The sequence below is a fragment of the Lygodium microphyllum genome, chromosome 17 (genome assembly GCF_053477565.2).
Source record: "Lygodium microphyllum isolate KBCC chromosome 17, Lygodium_microphyllum_v1.1.10, whole genome shotgun sequence".
In the NCBI taxonomy this organism is placed as follows: domain Eukaryota; kingdom Viridiplantae; phylum Streptophyta; class Polypodiopsida; order Schizaeales; family Lygodiaceae; genus Lygodium; species Lygodium microphyllum.
In genome coordinates this window covers 16809161-16830560 of record NC_141151.1, presented here as the reverse complement: position 1 = coordinate 16830560, position 21400 = coordinate 16809161, and the positions used below count along the sequence as shown (strand labels likewise).

Genomic DNA, 21400 nt, shown 5'->3' with positions numbered 1-21400 from the left:
TGAGCATTGGAATAGTGTTGCATCAACATGAACCAAGATGTTGCAGCTAACAAAACAGTTTAAAACAATATTTGGTGGTACTTTAACAAGAACAATAAATGGTCTACAACCAACTCAAATATAACATTTGGCCTACATATAATTAGTGGAATACCAAGTAGTAAACAAAGCTTCCTCATATGTTAATACAAGTACAATCTTATTGCCAAGAATAAAAGTGTTTTGCTAATAGTGAGTACAAGAGTAGCCGTAGCTAGACTATCCAACCTCTCCACCATGGTCCACTACCAATTTAAGAATTTGGTGCATGCACAACATTTGACATAATAGTATGCTAGATAGCTAGTGCTTGGCAAAGCTCTCTATTCAATCTATTTAATCAAAAGCTTATGATGTTGTTCGATGACCTTACACAATTGCCATCGATCTACAACCATTGGACTAAGTTTGGCTAACAATGTCATATGACCTTGTCACTATATTGGATATATGCACAACACCACACTCTCCACACTTTAGTGGCATGCTCATGACGTGTCATTCCTACAATTCTTGTAAGTGATTAGGCATCACCATATCCAACCTAGAAAGAGATATGACAACACCTAGATGAGTGCATCATTGAAAAGAAGGATGTCCTACACTTCATAAAAAGAGAACAACAATCATATGCACACATAAGGAAGGTGCCTATATGTACAATAAACAACTTCTACACAAATACTATACATCCGAAGAGATCCTTACTATCAATCTTCAAACAAACGCCACTGAAGAATCAACATTGTAGAGCTAGTTACAAGATAAGAACTTTCATGAGATAGAAGAGATCAATGATAACAAATAATATTTATCTTACTATAGGTGCTGCAAAAGGTGCCATATGTAAAATCGATCATATTGATAGAACAAACAGTAACATGGTCTCTAAAATCCAAGATACAATCCAATCCACCAACCAATAACTAATACTTCGGCATAGCAAGCACCAATGCAAGGCATTAAACATCAAGTGGTACCACAAATCGACCTTCTCATTGATACTTCTGCACTCAATCATTGGTCACAAATCTCAAGGAGCTATAGTCTCCCAAAAATCACTTCTACACCTATGGAGTGCCTCTAGTCTATGTGATGCTCTCTTGTGTAGCTGAAAGGAGAAATTTACATATAGTAGGATTTTTAGATCCATTTTCCTTTGCACCAATACCATACATAATTCTATGACTCACACATACAAATAACACATTTTGGTAGAATTCAACATAGGACAACTACAACATGACAATTTCCCAAAACATCACCTACACTTCTTCCAACAAATTTTTTAATAGGTATTTAACATTCACAAACGCAAATATGACTCTAGATGAGGTACATACAAAACAATATTACGTAGAATCTATTAAAAAACCAAAATATAACTTCATCTAACCATACCAAACTATGCATGTAGATATTTAAGTTATACATTCAAGACCACAAGAATACCCAATAACAAATTGAGCTTCCTCTTATTGACACACAACAATGCAGATATCTAACAACAAACTAAATGAGAATGACAAACATTGTTGGCCAAAGACCATTGATATAAATAGATGGCTTCATAAACTATAGTGATCTCTAAAACTTAATGGACACATCCAAACGAATACTCAATAAGAACCTACTTGGAAAATAGAGCAGAATCACAAACGATATAAACCTTGCTAACACCTTCACCAATATATATATATATATATATATATATATATATATATATATTCTTTAGAATCTAACCCCATTAACACAAATGCATCTCATATACATGACTTGTAAAACACATACTTGAGAGATTTGAACTCCAATACAAAGATACACACAATAATCCACTATGAACAGGTGCCGCCTAAGTTTTACTAGACATAAAAATAAACAATATCTCCATGTACATGATCGAGATCCTATAACATTATAGATTCAACATCTCGCTCGAAACCTTAGTAGAAGCAACTAAAGAAAAGCTGACATAATACTACAAAAATATATGGCAAAGAATGACTGCACTCGCAATAGTGAAAAGCCTGCCATGACCATCGAAAAGGTCACATACTTACTCAATAGAGAGGTCTACAACTTGATCCATAGCACATAAAGCAATCCATTCAGTGCTATCATATACCTCTCATGCAAGTACTCAAAACATAACTTCTTTAAAGCTTACAATATATTTAACACAACAAAAACCCATCTCTAACAAGAGTAACATTCCTTGCAAAAGAGCAGAATCTAGTAAACCAACAAGAAATCAAAGTTCCAGAGGTGCCAAAGCACTAGCCTCAGCCACTATGAATGCTACTAAGCTCAAACACATCTACATCATCCAGCACAAACTCCAAGCAACACCTACCAGTCAATTCAAAAGTGATAATGCAAAGAAACAAGACAAAGCAGTTCATCTACAACATCAGATGCAAATAAAATGGAAATATCTATGTAAGCCACATAATGAATATTGAAAAAAGACTCCAACAATATAAAAGAAAACTTGTCAAAAAATGAAAAAATATTCAAATCTACCAACCATTCAAAGAAAATTTTGAGGTCAATCGAGGCAACAAGTGATAGCATAGATAAGGCTAGGAGCTTCGAGCCATACATAGTTCTAAAAAAGAACGCAACTACTCCAAGCTATGATAACTTATATGGACACCCAACAAGATATAGAAAAATCACTTTTTGAAGAGAAGAAACTTGATTTAGCATAGCAATATATTGTACATGATCTATTCCATGCTTCTTGAGTTTAAATAAATAAGTACAATTCCTTCACTTTGTACATGATCCATAGCTTAGAAAATTTCATTTTCAAGTATATTCATCATCATTCAAGCTGCAATCAAATAATCAATAGCCTTCAAAACAATTGCTATCTTTTCAATATTCACGAATAGAATAACACAGCTTAACTTGAAGTTAAGTAGTTTTCATAAAAGATTCGCAGTTCCAAAACAAATTTTTTATGTTCATCTTCTCTAAACCATTCAACACCGACCACATGACTACACATGTCAATTTAGTTACATTTGCAATCAATCCAAATGATAATGTTATATGGTCTTTGTCATTTGGTGTGTAAAGAGCCTAAATACGATTCTAGTGCATAAGGAAGGAAGGAAAGAAGCACTAGCCTACTGGACCTCCTTCTTATTACGAAAGGTTCTCTCGTTCAAAAAAAGGTGTGCGCCGGAAGGAGTCATGGACAAGAAAAGTGCTGGCCGTACGAGACGGATGAAGTGCCGCGGCTGGCAACCTCCATCTTCATGCCTACGCCATTGCCATCCTTTTCATCATCCACGTCTCCCCCGCCGGGGCATGGACTATCTGTCGGCAGTGCCTGCGCTGAAACCGCTCCTGTAGCCGGGCGTGGCCTCCTCGCCTCATGGATGCCGGGGCAGCAGCTGGTCGAGGTCATGGAGCTAATCAGACTCCAGAGCCCCAGGTAGAATTTCCCTTCCAGGTGCATTTTAGCATTCTTTCCAATACAAACTTCCACGGTCGATCACCTGCAAACTGGTAGGTTGGATACCCATGCACTGGAGGGTTCACTGTCGTTCTCAGTGTATCGGGGTTGATGCACTTGTAATTTCTTCCCAGGATGACTTCAGGGCATCTTGAACAAGTTGCATTTGTTGTCTGTGCTGTCGGAGTTCTCACCTCGATTAGCAACTCTGTGTGTGTGTGATGGGTCCTCATTGTCCTAACATCAGCCCGGTGCTGCTTTTTCCAGAAGGTCAACATTCAATGGCATGATGTCTGTTTTTGCAGTTCCAGGCTATTGGAACTAAGGACAAGATCTATGCTCAGACCATGAACATGGACGCACATACACATGCTACCTGCATACAAGGCTCTGACCATGAACTTGTATGCATGTGGACCGTGGGCGCATGCATGCACACGCACACATGCATGCTCCATTCATACATGTCTTCACTCATGTATGCTCACGCTGCAAAGTCGTGTGTGGTGCTGCTTTGTTTCTTCTTAGTTGCATAAGCTCATTGACTCTTTCATGTGTGCAGGGTTCGGCTCATTTGGTGCAAGTGTCTAGAGCGACTCAGTTTGATGCTGCTAAAATGGATAAAGAGGGCATGTCTATGCTCAGGGAGCAGCTCAAGCAGGTGTTTAGTTTGAAGGTGAGTGTAGTCACACCGTTATGCTACAGATAGACATTGCTGCTTGAATCATGTCAAGTGCTTTTCTACATGCAGCCAGACATTGTTTGTTCATTCACTCATGTGGGATGCACTTTTACGTGCAGCCACACATTCATTCTCGCTACGAACCTGAATTGGCTGCATTTCTTCATTTCTGTGTATGGAGATTTACCATATGGGCAGACAAGCCAACTCCTGCGAATGCTCTCATGAATCTGAGATATAGAAACGAAAGGGCGTTTCAGCTGCTCTCTGATTCACACAAAGGTTTGTCTTCTAAACCTTGTTCCCAGTTATAGACATCTGTTAAGACGCATTGCATCATAAAAATCACCATCCAACAAGTTTATAAACTAATAAATATTAACCCCAACATAGTACATGTTTTTTAGTCAGAACAGGGCTCGAAGGACCTGGTTTAACATGGTTGCAGAAGTTTGGATTTCTTGTCAGCATGGTTTGTATACCATATGGAATGGCTCGTCTGCAGATTATAGCTGAATCACAAGCTGATCAGGTCAATTTTCACTTTGCCTTAGAAAGTTGAATTATGTTTATTGAATCTAAAGGTTGTCAACTTTTTTACATTCTGCAAAGCACGATACAATTTCCATGTCAATCTTTTGTCAATATCAGCCTCTTTTCTCTAAGAACTTAAAGTTACAATGAGTACTTCCTGATTTTGGTTTGTCATGCTGGCAGCTTGTAATCATGAGATTTAAAAAAATGCACAAGCAGGTAAAAATGATTCACAAAAGTAGCTCTAACTTCAATTATATTGCTTCAATAACAAGCCATTGAAGTAAGAAAAGCAGACTAAGTGAGCCAGTAGTAGTGGTATATTAGAGTAGTTAAAGGGAAACCTTGTCTCACAGATTTACACAAAATCCATGATTGAGATGAATCTTTTTCAATTATGCATTGAGCAATAGAAACGGAGTACAATCAGTAGATAACTTGAATAAATTTTGGAGTGAAACCCATGTACTGCATAGTTTGAGAGATGAAATCCCAATCAACAATACCTTGAAAGACTTTGGCTACATTGATTTGCATTATCACTACACCCTGTTGAGTATATTTAGCATATTCAATCCCAAGAAGAGTATTGACCATGCTGTCATTAATCCTTCTAGGAACAAAGCCATAATGTGTGGGATGCAATCGTTGATGCAATATACCTTTGATATGATGCACAATGATTATGGCAATAATCGGCTTAAGCGTTTTTGGAAGCCAACATGCATATTCCACATTAATTTCTCCTGATACGATGAATAATCTACTTTACCATTTCTTGGAAAGGTCGATGCTCAAGGAAGTTACTATTGACATGCAACAAGCTCTGATGTCTTAAGAAGGTGATCCTCCATAGGCGTATGAAAATACATTCCCAACCATAACAATGCATGATCCAAAAACTAAAGCGAATAATCCACCCATATTTTGTAAGTAAAGGAGTCATATTGTTGAGCATTAATTAACATATACCATCTATCCAATGTAGCCTTGTAAATAGTGAAAGCATTGTGATGATATGTCTATCCATGCAACCTAGGTATCAAAATCTGCCATAGACCAGTTATGCAACAAAGAAATCATATCACTCCATTGCTAGAATTCTGTACTGACCATACGAGAGTGATGAGAAGTATTATAATCTGGGTTCGAGAAGTTATTAAAGTCTCCACACAAGAGAGCTTTAATATGACACCATGGATATTGTTTGAATGACTTCCACATCTTTGCACGATACCCCAATGTTGGAGAAGCTTAGACGGCTTCAGATTCATGTATCTCATCTTGCAACATACACCGAACAAGCAGCCATCAACCTCGTGGGCCATTGTAAGCTAGTACCGGTTGTAATTCATGTTTTGTCTAACAAGCATTGCCACTCCAGAGAGATTTCCGTTTCCCCCATGGAAGCTGTCATAGCTTGCAAAAAACATGCTGTCTAGCCAAAGTATGTATGTGGGTTGTGCTCTTGCATACAAAAAAAAATCAGGTTGCATTTAATGTACATAAGTCGAAATCAGCCTCCACTTCTCTATGTTACAGCTGAGGCCTTTTACCTTGTAAGAAACACACTTTATGGGTGCAAGCATGAGGTGTATATAAAAGAAATAGGAACGAAACATCAAACCACAGCCGTGGCATCAAGATCCTCTTGCACAGTAATAATACCGTGTTGAGCCAAGTCAGTCATTTCATAATCCATAATATTGACTTTGGAATCAACTCCTTTGTCTGAATACGTAACAAAGCACCATATTGATCTTAATCACAATATGGCTTTGAAAGAGGATACATTTCTTCCTGTTTGTGTTGGATAATACTAGTTAAACCTTTTTTGTATTCAGAATTGCATTTTGTGAATTTGAACATTAATTTGCTTCTAGTACAGAACTCATGGGCCTGCAAAGCACAAGGACTGTTGCAAAAAGCTGAAACGTTTTGTATCTTTGCATGTCTTGCAAACCATCTTGTTTTTCTCCGAACAGGCCGGTAAGTTTTTGGCTCCCCCCCCTTTCTCTTTTTTCTGTTGGCTTGTTGCCCTTGTGCAGAATGTATACTCATATTATTGCTTTATTCCATGCACTTAGATATTTGACACTTGTTGATCGACTGTTAAGTGCAAGACTTGTCTATCAAAAACCAAGTGCAGTGCGAACTGTTAGCTCAGAGTTGATGAATCGACAATTGCTTTGGAAGGAATTCGCGGTATATTTGCTATCTTTTTTTCCTTGTTTTCAGCAGCCATGGATGGTTTATACTCTGAAGTAAGATGCAAAGATTCTTGGATTCATTTGACTTTTGTCACTTCTTTATCATATACATCTTAGGAGTAGTACGTTTCACTGGCGAGGTGAAAAAACTTACACTTGCATTTGCACATTATTCTATGGTTTTCAGTGCACCCTTCACGGTAGTGTGTGCTTATATATGAGCACAAATCGCACTGTTGTATGGCTGCTATTGTATGACAGTGAGAAAGAGGAGAGACTTGAACACATTCTGCAGGGTAATTTGGTCATGGGCTGGTTGTATCTTAATCGATCATTGGTAGTTGGATTCCTTTCCTCATTTCATTGTATCTTGTATTGTTGCACTTTGTTGAGATCATGTTCTCATCCCTTTGTTTCCATTGGTCTTATATGCTTGGCAGGTTGCGTTGTAAGGCTGTGAGTAAGGCTTGTGTGATGAGTGGCTCTTTGTTTTGCTTATGTTTCTTGTGTCATTGGCTTTGACATTGGGCTGCTTGCTTAGTAGGCATTGACGATCCTTGGCAGTTGTATTGCTTATTCTGGCAGTCAAGTCAAGCATTGGCTGACTACAAAATGTCAGTGGATATGCTGTGTGGACTAGTTGACCTGCATGTGCTAAATGTTGCATACACTGCACATTGCTTCTCAATGTGTTGATTTTACATGGATACACTATCTTGCGTGACCCTGAGCTGTTGCTGGCTCTGATTGATGTTGGCAAGCTGCTAGCAAGATGACAGTGTGAAGCTAGATGATAAAGCACTTAAATGTACTTTTGTTGGATAGAGTAAGATTGATGCTTCTTTGTCTCAACGTACTAGAAAGGCTGCTAAGCAGGCTGCTTAGGATGTAGGGGGGCACATTTTGTGGAAAATTTGGAAGTAGACGCTCTCCTTGATGATCATGCATTCATGAGCTCACTTTTGGATGAGAATGAGCCTACTTCATTTGATGAGGCACAACAGGATACACATTGGTTGCATGCCATGGAAGAGGAGTTGGACTCCATTGTTACTAATGACCCTTGGGATCTTGTTGAGTTGCCACCTGGTAAAAAGGCTATTGGCATGAAATGGGTTTGAAAACTCAAATGCAAGGCAGGTGGTTCAATTGATGGGTACAAGGCATGCTTGGTTGCCAAAGGCTATGCTCAGAAAAAGGGCATAGATTTTGAGGAGACTTCTGCTCTTGCATCCTGCATGAGTGCAATTAGATGTGTTACTGCTATGGCTGCCTATCATGAAAGTACATCAGTTGGACATTAAGACAATAACCTTCATGAGGATGTCTATGTACCACAACCTTCAGGGTTTGTGGTTAACTGCAAAGAGTGGTCAGTTTGCAAGTTAAACAAGGCTTTGTATGGCTTGAAACAAGCTCTTTCTGTATGGTATTTGAAGATAGATGCTTCTTCGAATAGAAAGGGTTCAAGAACAGTCCAATTGCTCCTACTTTATACATGATGAATGAAGGGGAGGACTTTTGCTATGTCAGATATGGGCCTTTTACATTACTATTTGGGGATTCAGTTCACCCAAAACCAGTATGGTATCCTCATGTCACAGTCACAGTATGTGGAAAGGCTATTACATAGGTTTAATCTGTAGGATTGTAAACCTATGAGTACTCTGATGGAGTCATGGCTGAAGCTTTCTATGTGCATGAGGTAGTGAGATGATTGTTGTTGCAACTTATAGCTAGGCTGTTGGGAGGCTGTTGGATGCCTTATTTATCTTTGTAACGCACGCCTTGACACAGAGTTTGCAGTACCTTGAATGAGCAAGTTTATGCACATCCGACGTATAATTCATTGGCGAGCTATTAAGCAAATCTTCCGTTACTTGCAAGATACTCAAACACATGCCTTGATATTTCCTAGGGGGGAGACTTGTAGCTATAGGCTTACAACGATTCAAATTGGTGGCCCCGAGACTCAAATACTTTGCAGTATACTAGACTTGGGTATTGTTTCTTTTTGGGCCATTTGTGCATTTCATGGCTTAGTAAGAAACAACCTATAGTGGCTACCTCGTCTTGTGAGGCTAAGTACATGGCAGCCTTCATAGCAACAGTAGAATGTGTATGGATGTGCATATTGTTAGCTGATCTACATATTTTATTCAAAGGTTCTACATCCATTCTCTCAAACAATCAAAGTGCTATTGCAGTAGCATGAAAACCTTTGTTTCCTGCTCGCACGAAAGTGTTTCCTACTCGCACGAAACACAATGTTGAGATTCATTACCATTATGTCACAGAGAGATCTTATGTAGGAGAGATTACCTTGATGTATGTTCCTAACATGCACAAAAATGTTGTAAACATTTTCACCGAGGCTTTACCATGTGAGAAGTCTGAGGCTTTCCGCAAGTTCCTTGAACTTATTATCCTTTGGTGATTGATGATCCTTGAATGCTTTGGTGCTGTACTTTATTCTTATTATGGGCTCGTGCTTGAGGATTTCCAATACACCAGCCCTCACGGCTCACAGGTTTATCAAAGAATCAATGTTTTCTGCTCGTCACTGTTCACACTGGCCACAACTTGTATCTCGGCTCATTTGAGAACATGGGTAAACAGCCAATTATTCAAACAACAATTGATGAGACATTTTTGTATGGGATACTGTATGCTTGGTAGGCCCAATTCATTGCATGGAATGCAGACCTGGAAAGTTTATTCATGCACCGTATATGAGCTGTATAACATGCCACAACTGTATATTACTAGAAAGAAGCGCATTGCGTGGATTAGAGATGCTAGTCGATGTTGATCTGGCTCCATGTAGAAAGGCAGTCCAAGTTCTAAAGGTTCCGGTTACCCCTGTTGTGACAATGCTTGGGCTTTCTCTAAAAGCTGCCGAGTGCAACAAGTTCAGTAGGTTATATCACAGCAAGTTTCTGAGGTGCAAACAGCATAAGTACTCGCGTTCCTTATGACCAACATCTAGCTGTTGATTCAGTCTTATGCGTAAGCTTTCAGGCAATTTAAGCTGTAAACACTTTGTCATGCATGGGCATTGCACATTCCAGTACGACTGATGCTGATGTTGTTGCAGGAGCTTTTGCTGATACTTTTGCCACACTTGAGTAGAAGTAACGTGATGAGGTTCCTCGGTTGGCCGTTTCCCAACAGAGCAGCAACCGAACAGTCAGTTGCAAGGGATGCTTGCCCTATTTGTGAGACAAAGTCCATAACAATCCCATATGCGGCTCTGCCTTGTGGAGATCTTTACTGCTATTATTGTTTAAGGACGAGGTGTGCAGGAAGTCGAACGTTCTGTTGTATCAAGTGTAACCAAAAAGTGACGCACATGAAAAAACACTCACTCAAGAGTAGGCCATGAACAACAGCAGCTTTAATAGTCCAAGGCCGTTTTCTCTTCAGCTTTTGGCTCATCCAAGTTCCAAACTATTTAGTGGTGGAATGGTGTTTGTACAAGAAGCAACAAGTCAAACGTAACCATATGTGATCTTAACCTCCTCAAATCATATCTATATTTGACCCCATGCACGTCCACTCATGGAGCCACACATGTATGCCTCTGGTTGGATCATTGTTCCTAGAATCCAAATCCAAACTCTTTGTCTTAGACTTCGGTAGCATCATGTGGATGAGACGTTCCGATCTTTGTTTCTCTTAAAATATATCGGAGTGAAACATCATCATGGGACATAATATTTGGTAATTATGTTTACTAATATCATACGAAAAAGATGTCAAATTTGTCAAAGTGTGAATGTCACCATGGAAAATAATATGGGGTAGTTATGGGTCTTCCTCTTTCTAAGAGCGAATTGCATCCAATCAAAATTAAAATTACAATGAATTAAAGAGAGTTGATTGTGGATTATAAACAACTATATGTGAATCTAAATGGCTGCATAACGAAGAGAAGCCTCCAAGAACGACACCATCATAGTCAAATTAATAAATATGGTAGGGCAACATATCTTAAGTGTGAATAAGAGTTGGATTTAATCCTTCAATTTGAGGATAGATTGTTAAGTGCTATAGTAGGGCAAGAAAGTTGAAGTGTGAATAAGAGTTGGACTTTATCCTTGAATTTGAGGATAGATTGTTAAGAGCTATTTTGGGAATATAGCTTTTCTATGAATAGAATTGTCAAACAAACGTTTCCTTAGGACAAGGAACCAATTGTGTAATAGATGACTACATAGCTTGATCTCATAATCTACTTTAATCTTTGATGACTTCGTCATTGTAGACGTAAGTGTGAGGTGAAAGTTGAACAATAAAATAGCATTTGGCTTGCATGATAGGCAATTGGCTACAAATGCTTGTTAGAATATTTGTCTTGTAATTTTAAATGAAAAATATCGTTTTCCCAAAGCATGTGCACAAATAATGTGCACATGTTTGTTGAGAAATGGTGTACACCCTTTGGTTGTTGAAAAATGTGGTGCCCTAGTACAATGTAAGAAAGAAGTATTCCATAAGCCATGTAATACCTACGCAAGTTTGAGGAGGCCATGATAACATTAGAGGTAGGGGAAGCTCTAGAGGAAGAGGTGCATGGTAGAAAGCCATTGGAGCTTCTTAACGAGCAGTCTATACAAATTTATGCTTCTATTTGCATTAATTCTTGAAGGCATGCAAGAGGTATCCATTTGCCTATTTAGGAGACACCTTGATGAGGGGATAAGTGCGAATTTTCTTTTGTGTAAAGTTGTGTACTTAAGCTCTCACCCTCTTGCTATCCTTGTAAGTGCTCCACTCTCTCTATCTTCTCTGCATGAGGTCTCTTATGCCTCATCCTCTTGGCCTTTGGTCTCATGCACCTTGAGCTTGTGCACTTTTAATATAATCATGATCTATTCATGGCATTAGAGCCATATATCCATCTTTTTGGTCTTCAAGCCTCTATAGTTTGCCCTTTATCTTAAGATTAAGCTTTGTTTCATTTTAACATTTGCATTGCAATCATGTAAATCCCTCTATGCTTTTGCTCGAAGAGATATGTGAAAGGTGTGTCTAATCGATTACTACCCATAGACATTCTCAGAGGTCTCATACCTCAAGACAATGCTATTGTTATTCTATTAGTTGTAGAAGATTAAACCTCAAATCATAAAATCCTTAAGATGTTTCAAAAGTTTAGGAAGTTGGCTAATTGAGTCACTCAACCAAATATCCAATAATGACATCCATAGGAAACTTATAACAAGCATGCCTTTGGTAATATTAATTGGTTGCAAGGACAATATCTAAGAAGTATTTAGATAGATACTTCATGTGAACTGCAATGGACAGTCTCTGAGAGATGCATACAATAGTTAATAGTGCATTTCCTTGTTTGGATTAGGTCTCTGTATTACTATTATAACTTAATGTATTAAGCCTTAATAGTTTTATCCACGTTCACATTGTTATCTGTAATTGGTTCAATTTATACCAATTTAATGGTTTCTCTCTCACATTGGACTACTTTTCTTTAGCATGTTCTTTTTCTCTTGTCTTATTTGGCCTCCCAAAGTAGTGTTGGTTCGGGTTCTATCCTACTGGAATATAGTCTCATTGTAATAGCTCTTCTTAATATTTATTTGATTGGAAAGGTGATTGACTTATTGTGTGTACTTGCCCCTGGGATAGGGTTGTTGGACCCTCCATCCACTTGATTTACACCTACTCACTTAGTGATTGTTGTTGTTTAAACCATTTATGCTATGACATATATAAATAACATATTTAATTAATGTTGGTGTAAAGGCCAATATGGTCGGTGGCCCATCTTACTTACTATAACTATATTTGTACACGCTCATTCTTTATTATGATAAGACAATAAGGTATTGCTCACAAGAGACATTGGAGGCACCATAAACATAACATCCTCTCTCTCTCTCTCTCTCTCTCCCCCCATGCAATGTCCATTCTCCTTGTAGCTCCAATAATTGGTATCAGAGTGAGAGGGAGTCCCTAGCCATCACTACCAACATAAATCTTTACGATCTTTATTTTGGACAAGATTCGACATGCACAAAGAGGTCGACAAATTCTTGAGCATAGTCTACAAGGGCTCACTCTACTCCATTTTTTTGAGGTTATTTCAAGATTCGTTTTTGACCTGTAAATGCTACATATACTGTTTCATCTTTTTTTTAAAATAATTTTTGCAATTTTGTGCAGGTTATTTATAAACTGAAAACGAGTTAGGGATTATAATGTCCACTATAGAGACATTGTATACAGGTTATCAAGCATCAGTAAAACTAGTAATGTACTGTTAGAAACAAGTAGTTTCAAGTTGCAAGTAGTTTGGCATAAGTTGCAGATTACAAATTTCATAGCTTTAGAGGTTGTTGTTGGTTGCTACTATATGCAACAAGTGTTATTGTAGCAAAGACTTTGTTACATATACTATAATAATTCTTGAGCTACATATATGTCATATTGTCCATGCATATTTGTTCATGAATGAGCAACAACCTATAGTGGCTACCTCGTCTTGTGAGGCTAAGTACATGGCAGCCTTCATAGCAACAGTAGAATGTGTATGGATGTGCATATTGTTAGCTGATCTACATATTTTATTCAAAGGTTCTACATCCATTCTCTCAAACAATCAAAGTGCTATTGCAGTAGCATGAAAACCTTTGTTTCCTGCTCGCACGAAAGTGTTTCCTACTCGCACGAAACACAATGTTGAGATTCATTACCATTATGTCACAGAGAGATCTTATGTAGGAGAGATTACCTTGATGTATGTTCCTAATATGCACAAAAATGTTGTAAACATTTTCACCGAGGCTTTACCATGTGAGAAGTCTGAGGCTTTCCGCAAGTTCCTTGAACTTATTATCCTTTGGTGATTGATGATCCTTGAATGCTTTGGTGCTGTACTTTATTCTTATTATGGGCTGGTGTTTGAGGATTTCCAATACACCAGCCCTCACGGCTCACAGGTTTATCAAAGAATCAATGTTTTCTGCTCGTCACTGTTCACACTGGCCACAACTTGTATCTCGGCTCATTTGAGAACATGGGTAAACATCCAATTATTCAAACAACAATTGATGAGACATTTTTGTATGGGATACTGTATGCTTGGTAGGCCCAATTCATTGCATGGAATGCAGACCTGGAAAGTTTATTCATGCACCGTATATGAGCTGTATAACATGCCACAACTGTATATTACTAGAAAGAAGCGCATTGCGTGGATTAGAGATGCTAGTCGATGTTGATCTGGCTCCATGTAGAAAGGCAGTCCAAGTTCTAAAGGTTCCGGTTACCCCTGTTGTGACAATGCTTGGGCTTTCTCTAAAAGCTGCCGAGTGCAACAAGTTCAGTAGGTTATATCACAGCAAGTTTCTGAGGTGCAAACAGCATAAGTACTCGCGTTCCTTATGACCAACATCTAGCTGTTGATTCAGTCTTATGCGTAAGCTTTCAGGCAATTTAAGCTGTAAACACTTTGTCATGCATGGGCATTGCACATTCCAGTACGACTGATGCTGATGTTGTTGCAGGAGCTTTTGCTGATACTTTTGCCACACTTGAGTAGAAGTAACGTGATGAGGTTCCTCGGTTGGCCGTTTGCCAACAGAGCAGCAACCGAACAGTCAGTTGCAAGGGATGCTTGCCCTATTTGTGAGACAAAGTCCATAACAATCCCATATGCGGCTCTGCCTTGTGGAGATCTTTACTGCTATTATTGTTTAAGGACGAGGTGTGCAGGAAGTCGAACGTTCTGTTGTATCAAGTGTAACCAAAAAGTGACGCACATGAAAAAACACTCACTCAAGAGTAGGCCATGAACAACAGCAGCTTTAATAGTCCAAGGCCGTTTTCTCTTCAGCTTTTGGCTCATCCAAGTTCCAAACTATTTAGTGGTGGAATGGTGTTTGTACAAGAAGCAACAAGTCAAACGTAACCATATGTGATCTTAACCTCCTCAAATCATATCTATATTTGACCCCATGCACGTCCACTCATGGAGCCACACATGTATGCCTCTGGTTGGATCATTGTTCCTAGAATCCAAATCCAAACTCTTTGTCTTAGACTTCGGTAGCATCATGTGGATGAGACGTTCCGATCTTTGTTTCTCTTAAAATATATCGGAGTGAAACATCATCATGGGACATAATATTTGGTAATTATGTTTACTAATATCATACGAAAAAGATGTCAAATTTGTCAAAGTGTGAATGTCACCATGGAAAATAATATGGGGTAGTTATGGGTCTTCCTCTTTCTAAGAGCGAATTGCATCCAATCAAAATTAAAATTACAATGAATTAAAGAGAGTTGATTGTGGATTATAAACAACTATATGTGAATCTAAATGGCTGCATAACGAAGAGAAGCCTCCAAGAATGACACCATCATAGTCAAATTAATAAATATGGTAGGGCAACATATCTTAAGTGTGAATAAGAGTTGGATTTAATCCTTCAATTTGAGGATAGATTGTTAAGTGCTATAGTAGGGCAAGAAAGTTGAAGTGTGAATAAGAGTTGGACTTTATCCTTGAATTTGAGGATAGATTGTTAAGAGCTATTTTGGGAATATAGCTTTTCTATGAATAGAATTGTCAAACAAACGTTTCCTTAGGACAAGGAACCAATTGTGTAATAGATGACTACATAGCTTGATCTCATAATCTACTTTAATCTTTGATGACTTCGTCATTGTAGACGTAAGTGTGAGGTGAAAGTTGAACAATAAAATAGCATTTGGCTTGCATGATAGGCAATTGGCTACAAATGCTTGTTAGAATATTTGTCTTGTAATTTTAAATGAAAAATATCGTTTTCCCAAAGCATGTGCACAAATAATGTGCACATGTTTGTTGAGAAATGGTGTACACCCTTTGGTTGTTGAAAAATGTGGTGCCCTAGTACAATGTAAGAAAGAAGTATTCCATAAGCCATGTAATACCTACGCAAGTTTGAGGAGGCCATGATAACATTAGAGGTAGGGGAAGCTCTAGAGGAAGAGGTGCATGGTAGAAAGCCATTGGAGCTTCTTAACGAGCAGTCTATACAAATTTATGCTTCTATTTGCATTAATTCTTGAAGGCATGCAAGAGGTATCCATTTGCCTATTTAGGAGACACCTTGATGAGGGGATAAGTGCGAATTTTCTTTTGTGTAAAGTTGTGTACTTAAGCTCTCACCCTCTTGCTATCCTTGTAAGTGCTCCACTCTCTCTATCTTCTCTGCATGAGGTCTCTTATGCCTCATCCTCTTGGCCTTTGGTCTCATGCACCTTGAGCTTGTGCACTTTTAATATAATCATGATCTATTCATGGCATTAGAGCCATATATCCATCTTTTTGGTCTTCAAGCCTCTATAGTTTGCCCTTTATCTTAAGATTAAGCTTTGTTTCATTTTAACATTTGCATTGCAATCATGTAAATCCCTCTATGCTTTTGCTCGAAGAGATATGTGAAAGGTGTGTCTAATCGATTACTACCCATAGACATTCTCAGAGGTCTCATACCTCAAGACAATGCTATTGTTATTCTATTAGTTGTAGAAGATTAAACCTCAAATCATAAAATCCTTAAGATGTTTCAAAAGTTTAGGAAGTTGGCTAATTGAGTCACTCAACCAAATATCCAATAATGACATCCATAGGAAACTTATAACAAGCATGCCTTTGGTAATATTAATTGGTTGCAAGGACAATATCTAAGAAGTATTTAGATAGATACTTCATGTGAACTGCAATGGACAGTCTCTGAGAGATGCATACAATAGTTAATAGTGCATTTCCTTGTTTGGATTAGGTCTCTGTATTACTATTATAACTTAATGTATTAAGCCTTAATAGTTTTATCCACGTTCACATTGTTATCTGTAATTGGTTCAATTTATACCAATTTAATGGTTTCTCTCTCACATTGGACTACTTTTCTTTAGCATGTTCTTTTTCTCTTGTCTTATTTGGCCTCCCAAAGTAGTGTTGGTTCGGGTTCTATCCTACTGGAATATAGTCTCATTGTAATAGCTCTTCTTAATATTTATTTGATTGGAAAGGTGATTGACTTATTGTGTGTACTTGCCCCTGGGATAGGGTTGTTGGACCCTCCATCCACTTGATTTACACCTACTCACTTAGTGATTGTTGTTGTTTAAACCATTTATGCTATGACATATATAAATAACATATTTAATTAATGTTGGTGTAAAGGCCAATATGGTCGGTGGCCCATCTTACTTACTATAACTATATTTGTACACGCTCATTCTTTATTATGATAAGACAATAAGGTATTGCTCACAAGAGACATTGGAGGCACCATAAACATAACATCCTCTCTCTCTCTCTCTCTCTCTCCCCCCATGCAATGTCCATTCTCCTTGTAGCTCCAATAATTGGTATCAGAGTGAGAGGGAGTCCCTAGCCATCACTACCAACATAAATCTTTACGATCTTTATTTTGGACAAGATTCGACATGCACAAAGAGGTCGACAAATTCTTGAGCATAGTCTACAAGGGCTCACTCTACTCCATTTTTTTGAGGTTATTTCAAGATTCGTTTTTGACCTGTAAATGCTACATATACTGTTTCATCTTTTTTTAAAAATAATTTTTGCAATTTTGTGCAGGTTATTTATAAACTGAAAACGAGTTAGGGATTATAATGTCCACTATAGAGACATTGTATACAGGTTATCAAGCATCAGTAAAACTAGTAATGTACTGTTAGAAACAAGTAGTTTCAAGTTGCAAGTAGTTTGGCATAAGTTGCAGATTACAAATTTCATAGCTTTAGAGGTTGTTGTTGGTTGCTACTATATGCAACAAGTGTTATTGTAGCAAAGACTTTGTTACATATACTATAATAATTCTTGAGCTACATATATGTCATATTGTCCATGCATATTTGTTCATGAATGAGCAACAACCTATAGTGGCTACCTCGTCTTGTGAGGCTAAGTACATGGCAGCCTTCATAGCAACAGTAGAATGTGTATGGATGTGCATATTGTTAGCTGATCTACATATTTTATTCAAAGGTTCTACATCCATTCTCTCAAACAATCAAAGTGCTATTGCAGTAGCATGAAAACCTTTGTTTCCTGCTCGCACGAAAGTGTTTCCTACTCGCACGAAACACAATGTTGAGATTCATTACCATTATGTCACAGAGAGATCTTATGTAGGAGAGATTACCTTGATGTATGTTCCTAATATGCACAAAAATGTTGTAAACATTTTCACCGAGGCTTTACCATGTGAGAAGTTTGAGGCTTTCCGCAAGTTCCTTGAACTTATTATCCTTTGGTGATTGATGATCCTTGAATGCTTTGGTGCTGTACTTTATTCTTATTATGGGCTGGTGTTTGAGGATTTCCAATACACCAGCCCTCACGGCTCACAGGTTTATCAAAGAATCAATGTTTTCTGCTCGTCACTGTTCACACTGGCCACAACTTGTATCTCGGCTCATTTGAGAACATGGGTAAACAGCCAATTATTCAAACAACAATTGATGAGACATTTTTGTATGGGATACTGTATGCTTGGTAGGCCCAATTCATTGCATGGAATGCAGACCTGGAAAGTTTATTCATGCACCGTATATGAGCTGTATAACATGCCACAACTGTATATTACTAGAAAGAAGCGCATTGCGTGGATTAGAGATGCTAGTCGATGTTGATCTGGCTCCATGTAGAAAGGCAGTCCAAGTTCTAAAGGTTCCGGTTACCCCTGTTGTGACAATGCTTGGGCTTTCTCTAAAAGCTGCCGAGTGCAACAAGTTCAGTAGGTTATATCACAGCAAGTTTCTGAGGTGCAAACAGCATAAGTACTCGCGTTCCTTATGACCAACATCTAGCTGTTGATTCAGTCTTATGCGTAAGCTTTCAGGCAATTTAAGCTGTAAACACTTTGTCATGCATGGGCATTGCACATTCCAGTACGACTGATGCTGATGTTGTTGCAGGAGCTTTTGCTGATACTTTTGCCACACTTGAGTAGAAGTAACGTGATGAGGTTCCTCGGTTGGCCGTTTCCCAACAGAGCAGCAACCGAACAGTCAGTTGCAAGGGATGCTTGCCCTATTTGTGAGACAAAGTCCATAACAATCCCATATGCGGCTCTGCCTTGTGGAGATCTTTACTGCTATTATTGTTTAAGGACGAGGTGTGCAGGAAGTCGAACGTTCTGTTGTATCAAGTGTAACCAAAAAGTGACGCACATGAAAAAACACTCACTCAAGAGTAGGCCATGAACAACAGCAGCTTTAATAGTCCAAGGCCGTTTTCTCTTCAGCTTTTGGCTCATCCAAGTTCCAAACTATTTAGTGGTGGAATGGTGTTTGTACAAGAAGCAACAAGTCAAACGTAACCATATGTGATCTTAACCTCCTCAAATCATATCTATATTTGACCCCATGCACATCCACTCATGGAGCCACACATGTATGCCTCTGGTTGGATCATTGTTCCTAGAATCCAAATCCAAACTCTTTGTCTTAGACTTCGGTAGCATCATGTGGATGAGACGTTCCGATCTTTGTTTCTCTTAAAATATATCGGAGTGAAACATCATCATGGGACATAATATTTGGTAATTATGTTTACTAATATCATACGAAAAAGATGTCAAATTTGTCAAAGTGTGAATGTCACCATGGAAAATAATATGGGGTAGTTATGGGTCTTCCTCTTTCTAAGAGCGAATTGCATCCAATCAAAATTAAAATTACAATGAATTAAAGAGAGTTGATTGTGGATTATAAACAACTATATGTGAATCTAAATGGCTGCATAACGAAGAGAAGCCTCCAAGAATGACACCATCATAGTCAAATTAATAAATATGGTAGGGCAACATATCTTAAGTGTGAATAAGAGTTGGATTTAATCCTTCAATTTGAGGATAGATTGTTAAGTGCTATAGTAGGGCAAGAAAGTTGAAGTGTGAATAAGAGTTGGACTTTATCCTTGAATTTGAGGATAGATTGTTAAGAGCTATTTTGGGAATATAGCTTTTCTATGAATAGAATTGTCAAACAAACGTTTCCTTAGGACAAGGAACCAATTGTGTAATAGATGACTACATAGCTTGATCTCATAATCTACTTTAATCTTTGATGACTTCGTCATTGTAGACGTAAGTGTGAGGTGAAAGTTGAACAATAAAATAGCATTTGGCTTGCATGATAGGCAATTGGCTACAAATGCTTGTTAGAATATTTGTCTTGTAATTTTAAATGAAAAATATCGTTTTCCCAAAGCATGTGCACAAATAATGTGCACATGTTTGTTGAGAAATGGTGTACACCCTTTGGTTGTTGAAAAATGTGGTGCCCTAGTACAATGTAAGAAAGAAGTATTCCATAAGCCATGTAATACCTACGCAAGTTTGAGGAGGCCATGATAACATTAGAGGTAGGGCAAGCTCTAGAGGAAGAGGTGCATGGTAGAAAGCCATTGGAGCTTCTTAACGAGCAGTCTATACAAATTTATGCTTCTATTTGCATTAATTCTTGAAGGCATGCAAGAGGTATCCATTTGCCTATTTAGGAGACACCTTGATGAGGGGATAAGTGCGAATTTTCTTTTGTGTAAAGTTGTGTACTTAAGCTCTCACCCTCTTGCTATCCTTGTAAGTGCTCCACTCTCTCTATCTTCTCTGCATGAGGTCTCTTATGCCTCATCCTCTTGGCCTTTGGTCTCATGCACCTTGAGCTTGTGCACTTTTAATATAATCATGATCTATTCATGGCATTAGAGCCATATATCCATCTTTTTGGTCTTCAAGCCTCTATAGTTTGCCCTTTATCTTAAGATTAAGCTTTGTTTCATTTTAACATTTGCATTGCAATCATGTAAATCCCTCTATGCTTTTGCTCGAAGAGATATGTGAAAGGTGTGTCTAATCGATTACTACCCATAGACATTCTCAGAGGTCTCATACCTCAAGACAATGCTATTGTTATTCTATTAGTTGTAGAAGATTAAACCTCAAATCATAAAATCCTTAAGATGTTTCAAAAGTTTAGGAAGTTGGCTAATTGAGTCACTCAACCAAATATCCAATAATGACATCCATAGGAAACTTATAACAAGCATGCCTTTGGTAATATTAATTGGTTGCAAGGACAATATCTAAGAAGTATTTAGATAGATACTTCATGTGAACTGCAATGGACAGTCTCTGAGAGATGCATACAATAGTTAATAGTGCATTTCCTTGTTTGGATTAGGTCTCTGTATTACTATTATAACTTAATGTATTAAGCCTTAATAGTTTTATCCACGTTCACATTGTTATCTGTAATTGGTTCAATTTATACCAATTTAATGGTTTCTCTCTCACATTGGACTACTTTTCTTTAGCATGTTCTTTTTCTCTTGTCTTATTTGGCCTCCCAAAGTAGTGTTGGTTCGGGTTCTATCCTACTGGAATATAGTCTCATTGTAATAGCTCTTCTTAATAT

The 21400-nt window shown here is 38.0% G+C and overlaps 1 protein-coding gene across 4 annotated transcripts; it reads left to right on the top strand.

Annotated features, from left to right (window-relative positions):
* Positions 1–3286: 3286 nt before the first annotated feature.
* LOC148021622 (peroxisome biogenesis protein 2-like) lies at positions 3287–20311 on the top strand. Of its 4 annotated transcripts, XM_087697084.1 has the most exons (8): positions 3289–3484; positions 4068–4181; positions 4307–4469; positions 4595–4719; positions 6610–6710; positions 6809–6926; positions 12960–13034; positions 13121–14435. In XM_087697084.1, the coding sequence occupies exons 1-8, from the start codon at positions 3425–3427 to the stop codon at positions 13145–13147; spliced, it is 783 nt and encodes a 260-aa protein (XP_087553210.1). In that variant the 5' UTR covers positions 3289–3424; the 3' UTR covers positions 13148–14435. The 4 variants fall into 4 exon arrangements, with proteins under 4 accessions (XP_087553209.1, XP_087553208.1, XP_087553210.1 ...); XM_087697083.1 differs by lacking the exons at positions 12960–13034; positions 13121–14435 and adding an exon at positions 14464–20311 and having other exon boundaries at positions 3287–3484; XM_087697082.1 differs by lacking the exons at positions 12960–13034; positions 13121–14435 and adding an exon at positions 10029–12948 and having other exon boundaries at positions 3288–3484.
* The last annotated feature ends 1089 nt before the right edge of the window (positions 20312–21400 follow it).